We start from the raw sequence: 19192 nt of genomic DNA on the forward strand, positions 1-19192 counted from the left end.
TTTTAGAAAATTGAAATGGTTGTCCACGCACTTATAAAAATGAATACCTTCAAGTAGTAATTGCACTGATCGATAATTCATAGTGATAGACTCATAATCAATAAATCATATTCTATATAGGTCGGGATCCAAAAAACAAATATATCTAACAAATATATATATACCCCTTCTAAGAAAAAATAGGCGCACTAAAATAATCTAAAAAATAGTTACATATTCAATTAGTGAAATTTTTTTTAAGTGGTAATTACGAAATTTAACCCTTGCGATTAAAAAAAAATAATAAAAATACCGTTATGAATAGTCATAGACTCATAGACCATCAACTTCCGAGTTGCAAGCACCTAACGGTGAAGTGGCGGGATAAAAACGAATTCTCGAATCAAAGAGATCATCATTGAAGAAACCTGATGGATCTGTTATGAGCTTATGATTGCTGTAATCCATGAATCAATCCATTGAAGGTCTGCTCATAAGCTTATTCCTATTTCATACTCATATTAGGGGGTCATATTAGGGGGTAATCCTTGGTACTCTCTACTTATACTGATAATCAGATAATCCCTTTATTGATAACATTAAGCATGATTTTTGATTGTATACGAAATTAAACTTTGTTTTCAGATTTTAGGCAATCTAATTGTAAAAATAAAAAAGAATTTAGGCAATTGTTAGGTGAAAAATGATCTTTTGTAGTACGCAGCCCAACTGTTTGTCAAAACGGGGAGTTGCTAGCACCTAACGGTGAAGTGGCGGGATAAAAACGAGGAGTTACTAAATTTCGTCACCCCTTTTCATTTTATCGCCACCCCTCCCACGAAATTACGTATTTACCCCTGAAGTTTAAAAAATTACAAAATTGCCACTCCTTACAAATTTCTTATTTATAATAATAATAATAATAATAATAATAATAATAATTAACTTTTTATATTCTTAAAAAAGAATATAAATAAAATTAATAATAATAACAATAATAATAATAATAATAATAATAATAATAATAATAATAATAATAATAACAACAACAATAATGAAATTAAAATTAATAATTATTATTCAAAAAAAAAAAAAAATTAAATCGCCCAGAATTAGGCGATTGAACCGTGGGTGAGTCGCCCAATTTTGGGCGACTCACTTTTTTTTTTCTTTTTGGAAAATAATAATAATAATAATAATAATAATAATAATAATAATAATAATAATAATTTAATGTGGCTTATTAGCTCAGTTGGTTAGAGTGTTGTACTAATAACGTGTAGGTCACAGGTTTGAGACCTGCACAAGGCATTATTTAATAATTAGAGAAAATGTTAAAAAACTACCTAGTACATACCCCATTTTGCAAAAAACTACCTTAAATAAAAAATTTTCCAAAAAACTACCTTATATAATACAATTGTTTGCAAAACACTACCTTATAACAGATTGTGGCCTTTGACCGCTATCTTTAACCGTTGACCCGCATGTGAGACGCACGTGATGCATTACTATATTTAATTTTAATTTTAATTTTTTTTTTAATTTTTGTTTTTATTTTTATTTTTATTTTTTTTATTTTTGTTTTTATTTTTGTTTTTATTTTTATTATTATTATTATTATTATTATTATTATTATTATTATTATTATTTTATTTTTTTTGATTTTAAAAATAATAATTATTTTTTTAATTTTTGTTATTATTATTATTATTATTATTTTTAATTTTTTTTAAATATAGAATATAAAAAAAATAATAATTTTATTTTAAATTTTTTTTTAAATTTTGATTCTATTTATTTTAATATTATTATTATTATTTTTTACTTTTGTTTTTATTTTTATTTTATTTTAAATTTTTATTATTATTATTTTTATTATTTTTTTTAAAATAATAATAATAATAATAATAATAATAATAATAATAATAATAATAATAATAACAATAAAACAAAAATAAAAATTAAAAAAAAATTAAAAAAAATAAAAATAAAAATTAAATACAGTAAGCATCGCGTGCGTCTCACATGCGGGTCAACGGTTAAAGGTAGCGGTCAAAGGCCACAATCCGTTATAAGGTAGTGTTTTGCAAACAATTGTATTATATAAGGTAGTTTTTTGCAAAAATATTTATTTAAGGTAGTTTTTTACAAAATGGGGTATATAGGTAGTTTTTTAACATTTTCTCTAATAATTATTAATTTTTTATCATATATATGAAAAAATTAATAATTACTAAATAATGACTTGTGCAGGTCTCAAACCTATGACCTTCACGTTATTAGTACAACGTTCTAACCAACTGAGCTAATAGGTCACATTAATCTAGAAATTATTATTATTATTATTATTATTATTATTATTATTATTATTATTATTATTATAATTCACACTTATTTAAAATACTCTCTTTACTACTAATATTAAATTAATATAATGCATATATATTCTTAATATATTATTATTATTATTATTATTTAAAAGAATATAAAAAAGTTAATAATATTATTAATGTTGTTATTAATATTATTATTATTATTATAAATTTTCCAAAAAGAAAAAAAAAAGTGAATCGCCCAAAATTAGGCGATTGAACCGGGGTCCAGTAGCGCGGTTCTAGGCGACTGAACCGGGGTCCAATCGCTCGGTTCTGGGCGACTGAACCGGGGTCCAATCGCCGGGTTTTGGGCGATTCAATTTTTTTTTCTTTTTGAATAATAATAATTATTATTTAATTTTATTATTGTTGTTGTTATTATTATTATTATTATTATTATTATTATTATTAATTTTATTTATATTCTTTTTGAAGAATATAAAAAAGTTAATTATTATTATTAGGAAAAATTACCCTGAATAATACGAACTTTCACTGATTTTCCTACAATAATACGAACTTTCAATTAACCATGAATAATACGAACTTTGATACATATTTCCCGCTGGCATACCATTTTACCTGTTACCGGTAAACTTACTCATTCCTTTTAAATTTTTTTTTGGCTGATAAAACTAAGTAAGAAAAATTACCCTGAATAATATGAACTTTCACTGATTTTCTTACAATAATACGAACTTTCAATTAACTATGAATAAAATACGAACTTTGATACATATTTCCTGTTAGCATAATGAAGAAATGGGGAATTTACCGTTTCTCCAGGTAAAGAACCGGTCAGGTATGCTAGCGAGAAATATGTTTTAAAGTTCGTATTATTCATGGTTAATTGAAAGTTCGTATTATTGTAGGAAAATCAGTGAAAGTTCGTATTATTCAGGGTAATTTTTCCTTATTATTATTGTTATTGATATAATAATAATAATAATAATAATAATAATAATAATAATAATAATAATAATAATTATTATTATTATTATTATTATTATTATCATTAATATTATTATTATTATAAATAAGAAATTTGAAATGAGTGGCAAAATTGTAATTTTTAAAAATCAGGGGCAAATTCGTAATTTTATTTGGAGGGGGGTGGCGATAAAATGAAAAGGGTGGCGAAATTTAAGGATCGGGTAAAAACGAATTCTCGAATCAAAGAGATCATCATTGAAGAAACCTGATGGATCTGTTATGAGCTTATGATTGTTGTAATCCATGAACCAATCCATTGAAGGTCTGCTCAAAGCTTATTCCTATTTCATACTCATATTAGGGGGTAATCCTTGGTACTCTCTACATATACTGATAATCAGATAATCCCTTTATTGATAACATTAATCTCGATTTTTGATTGTATACGAAATTAAACTCCCTTTGTTTTCAGATTTTAGGCAATCTAATTGTAAAAATAAAAAAGAATTTAGGCAATTGTTAGGTGAAAAATGATCTTTTGTGGTACGCAGCCCAACTGTTTGTCAAAATGCTTTACCCTTTGTTTTGTTGATTATGATGCACTATATCTATGTTTCGAGTGAAACATTTGTTAACACCCCCATTAATTAATATTTTAATGATTTTTGGGTATTTTATAATTATATTAAATTAATTTTAAAGTAATTTTAATAAATTCTTTTCATATACGAATTTAAATATTAATATATATTTATATTAAAAATATAATTACGTTTTTAAATAAAAAGGTTTGAATCAAAATAACTATATATTTTTTTATTAAAATGTGTGGGCATACATAGGTGAGTTCTAAATTGTGCCTCGCAAAAAGATGAATCCGGATAAATAACACTCCTTCCTTCACTCACAGAAACGTCACGCCTCTCCTCCTCCTCTCTTCTCTCTTCTCTCCCCTCTCCCTCACTGCTGAGCCACGAAACCACCAACCAGCAGCCCAGCCGCGGCGGCCACCGGTCTCCCACAACACCACCGGTCTTCCCTCTCTCCTCTCTGTGACGCAGCTGCTTCTTCCCCTTTAAACAACCACGACAGCAGCAACCTAGGGTATTGCATTTGCTGCGCGTGCCGCCAGCCACGGTGGCCAGTTTGGGGTCCTCTCTCCAACCGGTTCGGTCCCGTGCCACCACTAGCACAACCTTAACTTACCTCTTTCCCCTTTTTGCTAGTTTTAACATTGTGAGCCATCTCCTCTTTTCTCTAATTTATTTTTCTAGCTTTTAATCGGAGTTTTATTAAGTGTATTGAGTTTGAGGTTGGTTGTGTTAATTTCATTGAATCTTTTGTGGGTAAGAACGTGATTGATGAATTAAACATATTTATAACTTAGGGTTTGAAGTGTGATTTGAAATTATGGGTGATGTGTTGGTTTTGTATTAGTTTCTATGAATCTTACTATCTTAGTATGGTCACTTATTAAATATATTATCTATGAACACGAAATGACTAAGGTTTGAATTTAGAAATGAAATTACAAATAATGGGTGTTTTATACTATATTTTGGTGATGATTGATTAAATAACTTAAAAAATTGTTTTAAGATTTGATCGATTGGTTATTATTGTGAATAATTAGTAATGGTGATGATGTTAGTTGACTATGAAAGTGATTTTGATTGGTTAAATTGAGAATAATAGCTACTAATTGTTGTGGTTTGATTGTTGTGAATTACAAATACCCTTATTAGGTTGTTGTTATAGATACATGACATTAGTAAGCCAAGAGCATAATGTCAACTTATCGTCGATGGTTGCTAAAGTTAATTGTTGTGTTGTTTTGACTATAGTTCTTAACTAGGTTGCTCTAAAACGGACACGGACACGACACGGGTACGGGAAAACGCCAACTTAAAAATGGCGGACACGGGGACACGTAAATGGTAATATAATAAATATATCAAATTAAAGATAATTTTACAATCTTTCATTTGATATTTGTAAATAAACACTTTAAAAATATAAAACTCACATAACATTCAAATAAGTACCAAATAAACAACAGGAGTATTTAAAAATAGTCATACAAACCAAATCAAAGAAAACCAAATAAATAGGTAAATATAAGTTTGATCTTCACATATCATCCATATGACATCCATCATCATCCTCCACTACAAAAGTAGTTTCCAACTCGGGCTCATCAAGAGAAAGATCCGCCATGCCAAGGCAAATAGAATCTTCTAGATTTCCAAAGTCATCTCCTCCAACATCCCACAACCTTGTTCTTCCCTTGTTATAAGCCTCACCTCTCCTTGAAAGCAAACGAAGATTGTTATGAATGTACACCAAATCTTGAGCACGTTTTGGTGCAAGTTTGTTTCTAGTACATGAATGAATGAATTTATATGTGCTCCAATTCCTCTAACAACAAGAGGAAGATGATGATTGTCCTAACAACTTGAATGCTAATGCTTGAAGCATCGGAACTTGTGAGCTATAAGTTGCCCACCAATGCTTTGGAGCCATCATGTACATATCATTCAAGCACTCCGGTTCGGTAAATACACCACCATCTCTTGCCGAGAAAATAGCATACTCCATATTAACCTTTCTTCTATCTTCCAAGTCTTGAAACAATCTTCTGAAGCAATTAAATCTTTGTGTGGAAATTTCATTGTCAACATGTGGAGCAACTCTACCGGGGACCTCTTTAAGCCACACGTCACTATAATACCTTTTAAATACATAAAAAAGAAGAGAATTTAGTTAATTCATAATCTAATGCTTTAAACATTTAAACATACAATATGATCTCCTTTACCTTGGATTCAAAGAATGTGCCAAACAATGAAGTGGAGTGTTGCTTTTCTTCCAACGGCTAAGAAGTATTGTTTCGACCACACTAAAGAAAGAAGAATACTCATGCCTTTGTTTATGCTCATGGTTATATATGATCTCCTTCACCTTTGAAATCATTGAATCCCATTTTTCATATACTAGATGAAGGGATGCTTTGTCGGTATCACATGCTCTTATCATTTCATAAATGGGACGAGTAAAATCAAGGATGTAATCAACGTTGTCCCACCAATCGTCATTTAAAATCTTTTCCCTCACAAGTGTAGCTTGTCCACGATGATCATCACGATATGTGGACCAAGCCTCACTAACAACCATGGATTGAAGAGTTGGTTTAAGAAGTTTCATCCTCTTTAGCATGACAACTACCGAAGCGAAGCGAGTATCACCGACAGAAAGAAGCTTTAATGGAGAGAACTTATTAAATATAGCTAACCTCATTGAATGGTTCATTATGTAGTTTTTGATAAATAAAGCATCTCCATGAACTTCAGTTATCCAATGACACTCATCATAAACCTCCTCATTGTTTGAAACATTTTTAGCATTACAAATGTTTTTAAGAGCAAGGTTAAGAGTGTGAACAATGCATGGTGTCCAAAATATATGTGGAAATCTACCCTCTATAAGTTCTCCAGCGGCCTTGCAATTGCTTGCATTATCAGTCAGAATTTGTACAACAAATTTGTCATCTCCAACTTCTTCAATGGCATCATTCAACAAACTAGCAATAAAGTCTTTATCCTTTACCTCTCCTGAGCAATCAACGGCCTTTAAGAACAGAGGACCAACTTCACAAGCTACCATGAGATTAATTAAAGGTCTCCTTTGTGGATCACTCCATCCATCACTCACTATACTTACTCCTTTTTCCCTCCAAGTAGCCTTTGTTGGTTCTAAAAGCCTTTCAACATTTTCTTTCTCTCTCTCTAACAAAGTGGTTCTCATTTTATTGTAACCAGGAGGCTTGTAACCAGGAATATTATTTGTGGCAGCATAGTTGTATGAACTAACATAGTAAGGGTTTCGACAAAGGTTAAAAGGCAATCCTCCAGTAAAAAACATCCTTGCTATCTCAGCATCTAAGTTGTTTCGAGCTTGTATATCAAAAGCTTTGGTGATTGGGTTGTCAGATTTTCTTTTCTTGGCATATGAAGTTGGTGAAAGAGAAGTTTCGGAAGACAAAGAATGACTAGGAAGTGGTGGTCTTTTTGGTTGTCTAGATTCTTTATATTGTTCAACTTGTCTTTCTAAGTTTCTCATTTGCATTCTATCCTCATTTGTTACATTAGGACATTGACTAATTCCACCTTTTGCAACACCCATCAAATGTGCTCTAACCCTAGCATATGAACCACTCTTTATTTGTTTGCAAAAGTTGCATTGCCAAGTATAATTACCCCCACCTCCACTCATTTTGTCCCCTTTAACAACATATTTCCACAAAGGATAAGAACCGAAATCACCCTCTTCTTTTGTAGCATCACCACTAACATTGCATGAATCAGAGCCACTAGCCCCACTATTAGACATGATTGAACTCTTCGAATTCAAACAACCACAATTAAAGATTTAAAAATCAAGATTAACAAATAACATTAACAAACACATTAAAAAAAATGCTAAAAATGAAGATGCATATGAACAAACAGTTGCTATGCATTTTGAACTCCATAATCAGCAAGACAGCAAGTACTAAATTCCAGATGCATATGATCAAAATCATAATATTGAATACAGTCCTAAATTCCAGCTTTCATGAGTGATAGAACAAAGCAAACCACGTGATGGTACCAATTGCTAAAGCAAGTTTCTTCAACAATTTCAAAGCTAATTGAAATCCAAATCCAAATACAAAATCTCTAATTTGCATGCTTTCAAATAAATGAACAACCTTTCTACAAACAAAATTCAATTGAGAAGAACAAATAAAACTTCTCCAATGAAAATTCATATTTAGTTTTATGTGAACACACTTAAAAATAGTAATTAGCTAATATAATTGTAAATATTTGGGAAAAAATAAGAGTTATGAAAAGAAGCATCCTTGAAATAGCATTTAAGAAGGTATGGGCTACTTGCTCTTCCCAGTTCCCACTAGCCAATTAGCCATTTAGGCATATATGCTGCAGTGCAGCAGCTAGCAATGGCATTGGCAGCAAACCTCAAAAACAATTAGATTAACACTTAGATTAAAGATTAGAACAAGATTAAGATTAGGATTTAGGATAAAGAGTGAAAATACCTTAAACAAAATAAAAAATTTCGATTTTTTGGGATGCTTTGATTGGATTCGAACAACCCACAGCCCACAGGGAAGCAGCAGCCAGCAGTTGCAGCACCGACCGAGTTCGAGTTCGAGTAGTTGCAGCGGTGGCGGTGGCGTGATGGAGGTGGAGGAAGAGGTGAGTTCGAGTTTTTAGGGTTAGAGGAGGAGTGAGAGGCTGAGAGCAAGAGAGGGAATTGAGAGGGAAATGCAAAAAAAGGAATTCGATTGTTCGGCTGTTCGCTTACTGTGTCTGTGTACTGTGTACTGATTTTGTTTTCAAATTTTTTTTTTTAAATAAAAACAACACACGTGTCCTTGCCGTGTCCCTTACCGTGTCCGTCGCGTGTCCTTGCCGTGTCCACGTGTCCGAAAAAATATTAAAATATTGGACACTTCATTTGGCATGTCGGACACGGATTTTCGCGTGTCCGTCGCGTGTCCGTGTCTGACACGTGTCCGACACGGGACACGCCAGTTAGGTGCCGTGTCCGTGTTTCCTAGGTTCTTAATAGCTTTGGAGAATGTAACAAATGATATCCCGATACGATAAATCTAAGATTTGGCCTTATCGTTATATTAATGTCATATTAAAATTGTAAGATTTAGTTGTGATTAGTTATTTTTTTTGGATAACGCGAGCCGATATGCTCAAAATTAGTTGATTTAAAGAAACGATTCACACATACTTCTACTTTATATTGATGGAAAGACTTATGTTGTATTGAGTTAATGATTTTGACTTGTATTGAGTGAGTTGTGTGCGTGCTAGAGTAATCGGAAACTTATGTTGAATGGGTGATAGCGGTTACTTTGATATTTAGTTTGGTATGGCAAAGTAGTTAAGGGAACTTATTAGTTTTATTCATAACTTATAAAGGTGCCCATTTCGTAAGAGGAAAGTAGAGCTTTAGTTGGGTGATTTTGTGACTTTTGATCGTGCAGTGACGCTTACAGGTTCGTATACGCAGTAACTAACCCTTATATGCAATTTGCTTTAAGACATTATTGTTTATTGTGATAATATACATTGCATTAAAACTATGAAATACTATTGACTACACTTTACATGAAGAGCTATCGACTATGAAATCGTTGCGCTTAGAATAGTTTAGAGAGTGAGAATTAATAGAGGGCGAAAACTACCCCTTATCTATTTAAGAATTAGATTATGCTTTAATTGGAGTTAGAATGACTCCTTTAAAGGTGAATTTCATATTTTTGTTGAGTGGCTTAGTGGGTTTTGGCGTGCTGCTATTCCAAGGCGCTCATTAATAGTCAAAAGTGGAAGTTATTCCCATCTGATAAAGTACTAGATTATGATTAGCTGGCGTGACTCAACTGAATTATGTCCGGTTGATTTAGTAGTCCCCTAGGTGAGGTTCGACGGGACCACTGTAAAGGGGTATGAGCATGCTTGGGTCATTGGGCGCCGGGAGGCCGATAACGCCCCTTGACCGAGGTGTTACCATGCGGGCCTTGCAAACCCCAATATGGTGGCCTCTTCACTGGTTTAGTACCCCAGTGTGTTAGTTTTTCCCGAAGGTAGGATTCGAGAGGGCCAGCTGGAGAGGGCATGAGCTCATACTTTGCCATGGGCGCCGGGAGGCCGATAACGCCCTTGGCCGTGTCACTATGCCAGGAAGTAGAGAAAAGATCCACTGATATAAAGTTATTCAGTGATAGAAAGTTTATTCATGGGTCGAAAGTTATGTAATGATAGAAGGTTCATTCTTTGATAGAAAGCTTACACATTGATAGAACGTTTACTCTTGATAGAATATTTACTCATCGATAGAACATCTACTTATTGATAGAATAGCTTATACTAGTGAGGAGTGTGCCTAAGTTAAGTTATCTCAAGGGTATTACAGACCATGATCACACTTACCTTAAGATAGACAAGCTCTATAAGGTCATGTGTTAGGTATTCTATTAATGCCTTGGTCGAGTTGAACTATACGTGGTTTGCAAGAGTTTATGTTTGAAAAGAGGAGCGTGAAGACCTGCATTCTACCCAAGAACATATGGTTCGGGTTGGAAAGCACGTAATGAAATTAAGAAGTATAAGTGGCCGATAAACGGTTACAAATCTGTGCTTGCGTCTTATGAAATCATCTTATGTTGTTTTATAATATAATGTTATCTAGTAGTTGGCCTTATTATATTTGATGCTAGTTACTGACGTGTACGTGTTTGTGTTTATGTTTGATTGTTGATGACTTTCTATGATTGTCTTGCTATGACACATTGGCCTTTGGTCTAATGTCGAGTAGCAGGAGGATCATGGACAGGCGTAGCAAGTATTGGAGCTTCAATTGCATTGCATTGCATTGAGGGAGAGTGGTGAGGACGAAGCATAACCTGTGTCATGCCGCTATCTTTCGATTTTGTAGCTCTATTTATCTTTTGTAAACTTTGGTTGTATATGTTTTGTTATGAGGCCTGGTGTCCTCCCTCGTATATTTGTATTTCCGCTGAGTAGTTTATAACTCTGTATGGCTTAAGGAGTTAAGTCTCTTTTAAAACGCAAACGTCGACACTGGAACCACGATCCATGTTTGGCATGTTGATTTGAGAAGCCGACAACGTATCATTCCGCCGTGACATAGTTTTGATAGGCCGTTGGTGCCTTTACTTTATTAGCTTCTAAATAACTTTTGTTTTTCTACAAAGGCGCACAGTTTTAAGGCAGATGTTGCCGAAATTTCCACTCACCTTTTTAAAGTTAATATCTAACGTTTATCTAAATTCTCTTCCTTTTTCTTTTATGTAACACCCGAATTTCCTCCCGTCCTTTATGGTTTTGGTTTCGTTAAGGGGTCGGAAATTCTGGGGTGTTACAGGTGGTTACCAGAGCCAGCGGTCCCTATTTTCGACGCTTTGTGTCCTCAAATTCGTTGAGATATTGCTTGATGTTAGAAGTTATTCGTAAGAGTTTGGGTAGATATGGGATAGGTGCATATATTACATATTCATGCATAATGATTATCATTGCACGTGCATAGATAAATATATAGTTTGTATAGCTTGTTATGAGACTCATTCTCATGTGTGTTATTATTATAAATAAAAATTATGATGGTGGTTTGAATGATGACATGATTTAACAAATCAGTAGAATTGAATTATGCATTATCAAGAAATAATGAAATTTTTGAGTATTTGGTTCAACTCTAGTTGTATTATAAGTAGTCATTATGGAGATATGAAGTATGAATCATGAAATTCTAGAGAAGTTGGTTGCATCGGGAACTTTCTCTTGCTTGTGCTGATTATATGAAATTTAGTCTTATGTGTCTGAATATTTGTTCATGTTAATCGTTTTCATAAAGCTTACGAGTTTTGATATTAATCCTATACATGAACCCACTGTTTATTTATCTGCTTGAGCATTCCCTTCGCAAGTGCATTCGTTCATCATAACATAGAAGCATAATCTGTGTCATGTCGCTATCTTTCGATTTTGTAGCTCTAGTTATCTTTTGTAAACTTTGGTTGTATATGTTTTGTTATGAGGCCTGGTGTCCTCCCTCGTATATTTGTATTTCCGCTGCGTGGTTTGTAACTCTGTATGGTTTTAAGGAGTTAAGTCTCTTTTAAAACGCAGACGTCGACACTGGAACCACGATCCATGTTTGGCATGTTGATTTGAGAAGCCGGCAACGAATCATTCCGCCGTGACATAGTTTTGATAGGCCGTTGGTGCCTTTATTAGCTTCTAAATAACTTTTGTTTTTCTACAAAGGCGCACAGTTTTAAGGTAGATGATGCCGAAATTTTCACTCACCTTTTTAAAGTTAATGTCAAACGTTTATCTAAATTCTCTTCCTTTTTCTTTTATGTAACACCCGAATTTCCTCCCTTCCTTTACGGTTTTGGTTTCGTTAAGGGGTCGGAAATTCTGGGGTGTCACAATTTGGCAGCAGTTATTATCGGAGATTTTGTTGCATTCACACTTCTTATCCAAATGACTCTCATGTAAATGAGCATGATGGTGTATATAATCCATCATTGAGCCTTAACCATTAGTGTAAACTTTTAGTTGAGTTATTACAAAATATGAACTAAGGAAAAATTCGGCTTTTTTTTATTGAAAATTGCTTATGACTGAATGCTGTGTTCATCTGATTAGGAAGTTGGGTTGGGTTGAATTGAATTGATTTCTGGTGATTGGTGATCAGCTGCTTGTATAGACTGAGGGCGTATCAATAGACCCCAGATATGGCTCTTTTAAATGTCAACCCAATACATCATTTGGATTGTTGCTTTATCAAGAACAATCAAAAGAATCCATTCAAACATCTCTTGCTTCCAATGCAAAATCGAGGTAAGTTTCACTAGTACTTGTTGTAGGAAGTGCAGGATTTGCTGTTTTAAAACCCAGTTTAATTTTTTCACTTTAGGACTTGCGTGGAAGTTATTGGTCGTAGAAGCAAAATTTAGGAAAAGGGGAAATTCGCGGACTGAAAATGCCAAAATCCGAAACAGAAGACTGCGTAAAAAGGTATCAACTAGTGCCAGTTTTTGAAAAGCTTTTCTTTGGACAAACTACAATATGTTCGTACAATAACATCAGAATTTAACTTTTTCGTTGAAAGTAACTGAGATGATCATTCAACTGAATACACGCATTTACAAACCATTTAACATGTTTGAGGACGATGTTTTCCTTTGGCTTTTGACAAGTCTGTGAACCTAAAATGTGGAAAGAAACTATATATCTCGGGGCTTCAATCTACATTATTTTGATGCCTTTCAAATACTTTGTGGTTTCATTCTCTCTAAAAGTATATCCTTTCTTTTCGCAGTATAATGGTACACCAACCAAACCCAGACTATCAGTATTCTGCTCAGACAGACAGTTGTATGCAATGCTTGTTGATGACATGAACAAAAAGTGTTTATTTTATGGAAGTACATTGCAGAAATCTGTTCGAAGTGATCCTGAAATGAACACAGCGGTAAGAATCACCTAATTATACGCTGTATATTCACTGATGCATCAATCTATATCCTGGAAATAAACTAAAAAAATGAATATAACTATTGAAACGAAGTATTGTAATGAACTTATTAGATTTTTACTCAAGTGAATTTGTTTTATTGAACGTTAAACAGTCATGAACTTGGAAGACATTGTTAATGAATATTGACACTGTTTTCAGGAGGCAGCACAAGTAGTGGGTGAAGAACTGGTTAAGGCAGCAATGGACCTGAGCATTCATGAAATATCATCGTATGATCGCAATGGTTGTGTTGGGGGCGAAAGAGTGAAAGCATTCGAAATTGCCCTCTCTCACCATGGTTTCTTGCCCAGATAGACAGTATTTGTAGGTACACAAGCAACTCCCTATAACACTTGTCACATGATTCACTAATCTCATGCGAATCGCGAATTAAAAAAGATTTATGGTCGTTTTTGGGCTATTTTAGTGTCATTTTGAGCAAATCGCGAATTCGAAAAGCAAATTACCGGCGAATTATGTTACAATGCCATGTAAATTACTTCAAAACCCTGGTTATAATGAATTTTGAACATTCCTTTCAAAAAATCATTCTTATGATCGCTCAATTTTTCCTAAACTTTAGTACTATATGATATGAATACATTAATCTAAACTTTTTCATAAACATTTACATATGTATATGCTCACTTTTAAAATGGGATAATGGTCATACTGCCAGAAGTTAAACATTTTTATTGGGTTATTAACTTATCATGCATTTTATGTAGTACAAATACCAATAATCATTTTAGAAACTGTCACTCTAAAAAATACTCTATATAATAAAATTAACCGAATCAAGAGAACATTTATAACCGTTTTGTACTTTTTAAAAATGAAAAAGAAAAATGGCAATTATAACTTTTTTATATTTTGATAACTGTTATAACTGTTTTGATTAGGGTAATTTTATATTTCTTTCCTTGACATTATTTTAAACCCAGTTGCATGATCACCTTGTCATCCTCTCAACTTATAATTCAAAAAAAAAAAAAAAACTTAGCTAGACTATAGTGATGAATCTCTTTATTCAGCTATTAATATTATGTACTTACTTTAATTGTGTTATTTACTTTTCTAATATCTATTTTAATAGTTCGCCTTTAGATCAGTTTATATTGTGATTTACATATAGCTTTTTCACATATAGTTTTAGTGTCACACGCCTCTTACCAAGAATCTCTTTATTTTAGGATTTAATTTTTAAGCGTATTTTTTATAGTCTTTTTAAAAAGTTATGAGTATAATTTATTTGTTATCTTTTCATCCAACCATAACTTTGTATTTTTCTATTTTATTATAATTGCTATTAATAGTAATATTTTTTCATTATCCTTGTTACGAACAAAGGGATATTTTTCTGCTCAACATATATTTTGAACATATGAGTATGACCAGCACCTAAGAATCGGGACGCTAGACAACATTCTTTTGGAGATCCATCATCGCCCATCGGAAGTTCAAAAATTATGCCGGAAATCTCGGCGACAGATGAACCTCCATCGGAATCTGGGTCTAAAAAATTCAATCAAATGACTGATATTTCCAGTGGGGACTCGAAACCGGAGCCGGAAGTTCAATCAGAATCCTTTGATTCATCCAAAATGCGAAAGACAAAGCCTGGAATCAAGCGCCTGTGCATTGTATTTTCAGTTCTTTTCTCTTTCGTTTTAGGTATTTTCTTCTTCCTCCATTTTTTTTTTACCTTATTTCAATGAAGGTCAGCTGCTGTAATACTACAAAATTGCAACTATCAAATTCAATGTTCAAGGATACATCTCTTACCGAACAAAATTGATTGATGTGGTAGCTTCTAATTAAGAATTGACGCATTTTGTGAGAATTGTTAATTTATATGCTTATTTCATTTTTTTTATTTGATTGTTTTTGCTAATTGTTTTGGATTTGTTGTTTATTTGATTGTTTTTACTACTTCATTTGGATATTTGTTGTTTAATTTGATTGTTCTTGCTACTTGTTTTGTTTTTTTGTCTTGAAGGATTTCCGTTCCTGCTGAAGTCTGTGGAAATATACAGATCACCACTTCCATTTAAATATATGGATTCGCTTTCAAGTGTAATTGAATCCAAACCTTTGTTCTTTCCGTGTCGATTTCAAGCGATTTTTCTAGGTTTTAGTGATCTGAAGGACGCAAAGAAAGTAGGCTTTTCCATTGCTGACCGAATGAAGGAAATAATGAGTCATGATCATGCTTGTGGAAGTTGTCAGTCAAATTTTACTGTGTCAGTTTCTTTGGAATTGGAGAATGGTTGTGTGCAGAGTGAGAATGGGAATTATGGCTGTTCTTGGGAGTGCGGGGGGTTGAAAGATGCTGATTTTAAATGGAAGGATGATGAATTTACTGATGGATTGTTGAACAAGGCATTGTCTGGTAGTCAGAGATGTTCGGATACAAATGGAAAGGTTTACAGCATTGTTGTGGTGAATAGGGACGAGGAAGTTAGGGCAGTAGTAGGAAAGTATCGGCATGGATGGATCACTGGGAAGGTGTCTGAGGTCGAGGGGGTGGAGAGGATCGCTGAAATATTCGTTAAGGTGTTTAATTAACCGTTTTGTACTTTTAAAAATGGAATCAAGAGAACATTTATAACCGTTTTTTACTTTTAAAAAATGAAAAAGAAAGATGGCAGTTATAATTTTTTATATTTTGATAACTGTTATAACTATTTTGATTAGGGTAGTTTTATATTTCTTTCCTTGACATTATTTTAAACCCAGTTGCAAATTCTCAAACAAACTAAACTTAAATTCATAATTTTATCAGAAGAAAAGTTCCCAAAAAAACTTACTTTCTCCATTAAAGATACCAAATGGAACAAATAACTGAACAACCAGAATTTGGCATCAGAATTTACACAGCTTCTCCTTCATTAGACTCTACACTACCATCATCAACCCCTCCTCCTCCATCAGGTCCGGCCACACAACCTGTTGCGCCAAAGAAAAGGCGGGCTGCGGTCGCAAAATCAGTCCAAGGAACCCTCTCGAAAACCTCGATGTTAGCCCATTTCCTCCCTACTGGGACCCTCTTAACTTTTGAGATGGTACTTCCATCAATATATGGTGTTGGTGAATGCAGTTCCGTAGCCACTATTATGACTTCCATCCTCATTGTACTTTGTGCTCTTTCATGTTTCTTCTTTCATTTTACAGATAGTTTTCGGACTCCTGATGGGAAGGTGTACTATGGGTTTGTGACTCGAAATGGGTTGGCGGTTTTCAAACCGGGTTTGGATGTGGAGGTTCCGAAAGATGACAAGTATAACATCCATTTTGCTGATTTTGTACATGCTATGATGTCTGTTATGGTGTTTATGGCGATTGCATTATCAGATCATCGGGTTACCAACTGTCTTCTTCCGGGTCATGGTAAAGAGATGGAGGAAGCCATGGAAAGTTTTCCTTTAATGGTAGGGATTGTTTGTAGTTGTCTTTTTCTTGTGTTTCCTAAGGCCCGTTTTGGTGTTGGGTGTATGGCCACATAAAGAGTGTTTGATGTTGAAATTGTAGTATTGAAATGTATTTATGTCATTTAGTTACTGCATATTACACGTGTGTTGCTAATTAACTTGGTATGTAATATTATTAGTTTAAGGATGGATTTCATGCCTTAATTCTCACCTTTTCATTCTTTAGGGAACGAGAATATTTTGGTGAGACTTGAAATTTGAGTGAACAAATCCTTTCTACTCTTCACCCTTGCTTTTACTTCCTTTAAAAAAAATAACTATTCAATCCATTTATAAATTCTTATCAATAAAATTACTAGTTAGGAGAAGAGTTTTTGTATTTCTAAATTTTATGGGTTGAATTCTATAAAGAGAATTGACTTTGTACTAATTAGAGAGTAAGTATTCTTTTCAGAGTATTCACAATAGGTCACTCTTTTATTCCCATTGAACAAATGGAAGGGTAATGGATGTGGCACCCTATTGTGGGGTGTTATCAAAAATAAGTGTCAACACATTTAAAGTTTAAAAGTGTACAATATTTTTAGCCAATGAATAAGCATATGTAGACAATTCTTGTGAGAGATAGCTTTTTTGAGAGATCATCTCTAATTAGGCTGATCTATTATATATTTTTAAAATATTGTAAGTATGCATCAAAAATAATGTAAGTAAATATTTAAGATAATGAAAATAAACATTAAAAATACAGTAAGTAAGTTAATGAAAAATAATATGGCAAAAAAGAGAAGAGAAAGAAAATTAAAGAGCAAATGACTAAACACACTATTTGCAAATGCTCTCAAAAAAGTCCTAGTTCCATGATCACCTTGTCATCCTCTCAACTTATAATTAAAAAAAAAAAAAAAAACTTAGCTAGACTATAACGATTAGGGCTGAACACGATTTGGTCTAAACCGTAAACCAAACCGAACCAAACCGTAAATTTAATATTTGGTCTGGTCTACGGTCTAAATGGTCTGGTCTGGTTTTTTTTCAGACCGTAATCCAAAACGGTCCGGTCCCGGTTTTAAAATTTTCAGACCAGACCGGACCGGAAAACCGTAATAAAATCAAATTTTAGGGGATTAGGGCAACTAGTCGTGATTCCTGCTGGCTGCCTCTCCCATTCCTCGCCTCCTCTCTCATTCCTCGCCTTCTCCCATTCTCCTCTCTTCCTCGACCTCGCCTCCTGCACAGCCTCGCCTTGCTTCCTTCAACTCTTCAAGCTTCAACCCATCAACCTCCTTCAAAGACGCCTCGCTTCCTTCAACTCTTCAAGCTTCAACCCATCGACCTCTCTTCAAAGACGCCAGACGCCTCTGCTTCCTTCAAAGACGCCTCCTTCAAGCTTCAAAGTCGACAGTCCTCCAATCTTCATTCTCCAATCTCACCATTCACCACGGAATCAAGTGTAGAATCTCGTAATGTAAGTATATTGGTTGATTTTTTTGATTTTTAGGGTTTTTTTATCAGTTTTTGATTTTTAGGGTTTTTGTTTGGCATCCTCCATTTCATCCTCCATTGACAATTTGGCATTTTATGTTAATAATTGGTGGCCTGTGTTACAACTTGACTAAGCAATCTTGACTATGTTGGTATTACTGATATTAAATCTAAGCAATCTTGACAATTACTAAGCAATCATACAAGAATATAATTCACATATATTTCACAGTCAATTCCCGTGAACATGATATAGCAACTGATATTAAATCTAACCGTTTGTTGACTTCTGTTTTATGTTTAACATGTGTAATTGCTTAATTTTCAGTTTTAGGGTTTGATTGGAATTTGGAAGAATCACCATTTTGTTTGATTGTAGATTTATAGTATTGGAAGAATCAACATTCTGAAATTCTGAATGTTAAATTGCTAATTATGTTGAATGTTGAATGTTAATATGTTGGTATTACTCGTTTGATATGTTGAATGTTAATATGTTGGTATTACTCGTTTGATATGTTGAATGTTAATATGTTGATGATGTATTTTGTTTGCAGATTATCGTTTATCTTAGATTCTCACTCAATTAAAAAAATAAAAAAAAAAAAAAACAAAACCGTAGACCAGACCAGACCAGACCGTTCTAGAACGGTCTGGTCTGGTCTGGTCTGGTCTGGAAAATTTCCAGACCGGAATTTCTTGTCTGGTCTGATTTTTCTGTCAAACCAGACCAGACCGGACCGTGTGCAGCCCTAATAACGATGAATCTCTTTATTCAGCTATTAATATTATGTACTTACTTTAATTGTGTTATTTAATTTTCTAATATCTATTTTAATAGTTCGCCTTTAGATC

The 19192-nt window shown here is 33.4% G+C and overlaps 3 protein-coding genes across 11 annotated transcripts; 2 read left to right on the top strand and 1 right to left on the bottom strand.

Moving 5' to 3' along the window:
- The first annotated feature begins 329 nt into the window (after positions 1-329).
- On the top strand, positions 330-16087 carry LOC130813071 (uncharacterized). 9 transcript variants are annotated; one of them, XM_057678783.1, is made up of 6 exons: positions 4189-4526; positions 12548-12742; positions 12819-12919; positions 13224-13376; positions 13581-13745; positions 14772-14912. In XM_057678783.1, exons 2-5 carry the CDS (start codon positions 12637-12639, stop codon positions 13734-13736), a joined length of 516 nt encoding a protein of 171 aa, XP_057534766.1. In that variant the 5' UTR covers positions 4189-4526; positions 12548-12636; the 3' UTR covers positions 13737-13745; positions 14772-14912. The 9 variants fall into 9 exon arrangements, with proteins under 9 accessions (XP_057534768.1, XP_057534770.1, XP_057534766.1 ...); XM_057678782.1 differs by lacking the exon at positions 14772-14912 and adding an exon at positions 9293-12175 and having other exon boundaries at positions 13581-14765; XM_057678786.1 differs by lacking the exon at positions 14772-14912 and adding an exon at positions 9293-9369 and having other exon boundaries at positions 13581-14765.
- Positions 5421-7679, bottom strand: LOC130813614 (uncharacterized). The gene is made up of 3 exons (XM_057679450.1): positions 6109-7679; positions 5746-6021; positions 5421-5598 (listed from the first exon to the last, which is right to left on the bottom strand). Exons 1-3 carry the CDS (start codon positions 7677-7679, stop codon positions 5421-5423), a joined length of 2025 nt encoding a protein of 674 aa, XP_057535433.1.
- Positions 16088-16232: 145 nt separating the features above from the next.
- On the top strand, positions 16233-17062 carry LOC130813073 (protein DMP9-like). Its single transcript, XM_057678788.1, has one exon. The coding sequence runs from the start codon at positions 16253-16255 to the stop codon at positions 16925-16927; it is 675 nt and encodes a 224-aa protein (XP_057534771.1). The 5' UTR covers positions 16233-16252; the 3' UTR covers positions 16928-17062.
- The last annotated feature ends 2130 nt before the right edge of the window (positions 17063-19192 follow it).

The sequence above is a fragment of the Amaranthus tricolor genome, chromosome 5 (assembly GCF_026212465.1).
Source record: "Amaranthus tricolor cultivar Red isolate AtriRed21 chromosome 5, ASM2621246v1, whole genome shotgun sequence".
NCBI lineage: Eukaryota > Viridiplantae > Streptophyta > Magnoliopsida > Caryophyllales > Amaranthaceae > Amaranthus > Amaranthus tricolor.

What these genes read in the sequence shown, in the direction of transcription:
- LOC130813071 (XM_057678780.1), top strand. Translation starts at nt 14,891, where the DNA reads ATGCCGGAAATCTCGGCGACAGATGAACCTCCATCGGAATCTGGGTCT. An exon ending in TCTTTTCTCTTTCGTTTTAG is followed by an intron (nt 15,096 to 15,420) that starts GTATTTTCTTCT and finishes TTTGTCTTGAAG; the next exon opens with GATTTCCGTTCCTGCTGAAG.
- LOC130813073 (XM_057678788.1), top strand. Translation starts at nt 16,253, where the DNA reads ATGGAACAAATAACTGAACAACCAGAATTTGGCATCAGAATTTACACA.
- LOC130813614 (XM_057679450.1), bottom strand. Translation starts at nt 7,679, where the DNA reads ATGTCTAATAGTGGGGCTAGTGGCTCTGATTCATGCAATGTTAGTGGT. An exon ending in GCACATTCTTTGAATCCAAG is followed by an intron (nt 6,022 to 6,108) that starts GTAAAGGAGATC and finishes TGTATTTAAAAG; the next exon opens with GTATTATAGTGACGTGTGGC. An exon ending in CTTCAAGCATTAGCATTCAA is followed by an intron (nt 5,599 to 5,745) that starts GTTGTTAGGACA and finishes TTTGCTTTCAAG; the next exon opens with GAGAGGTGAGGCTTATAACA.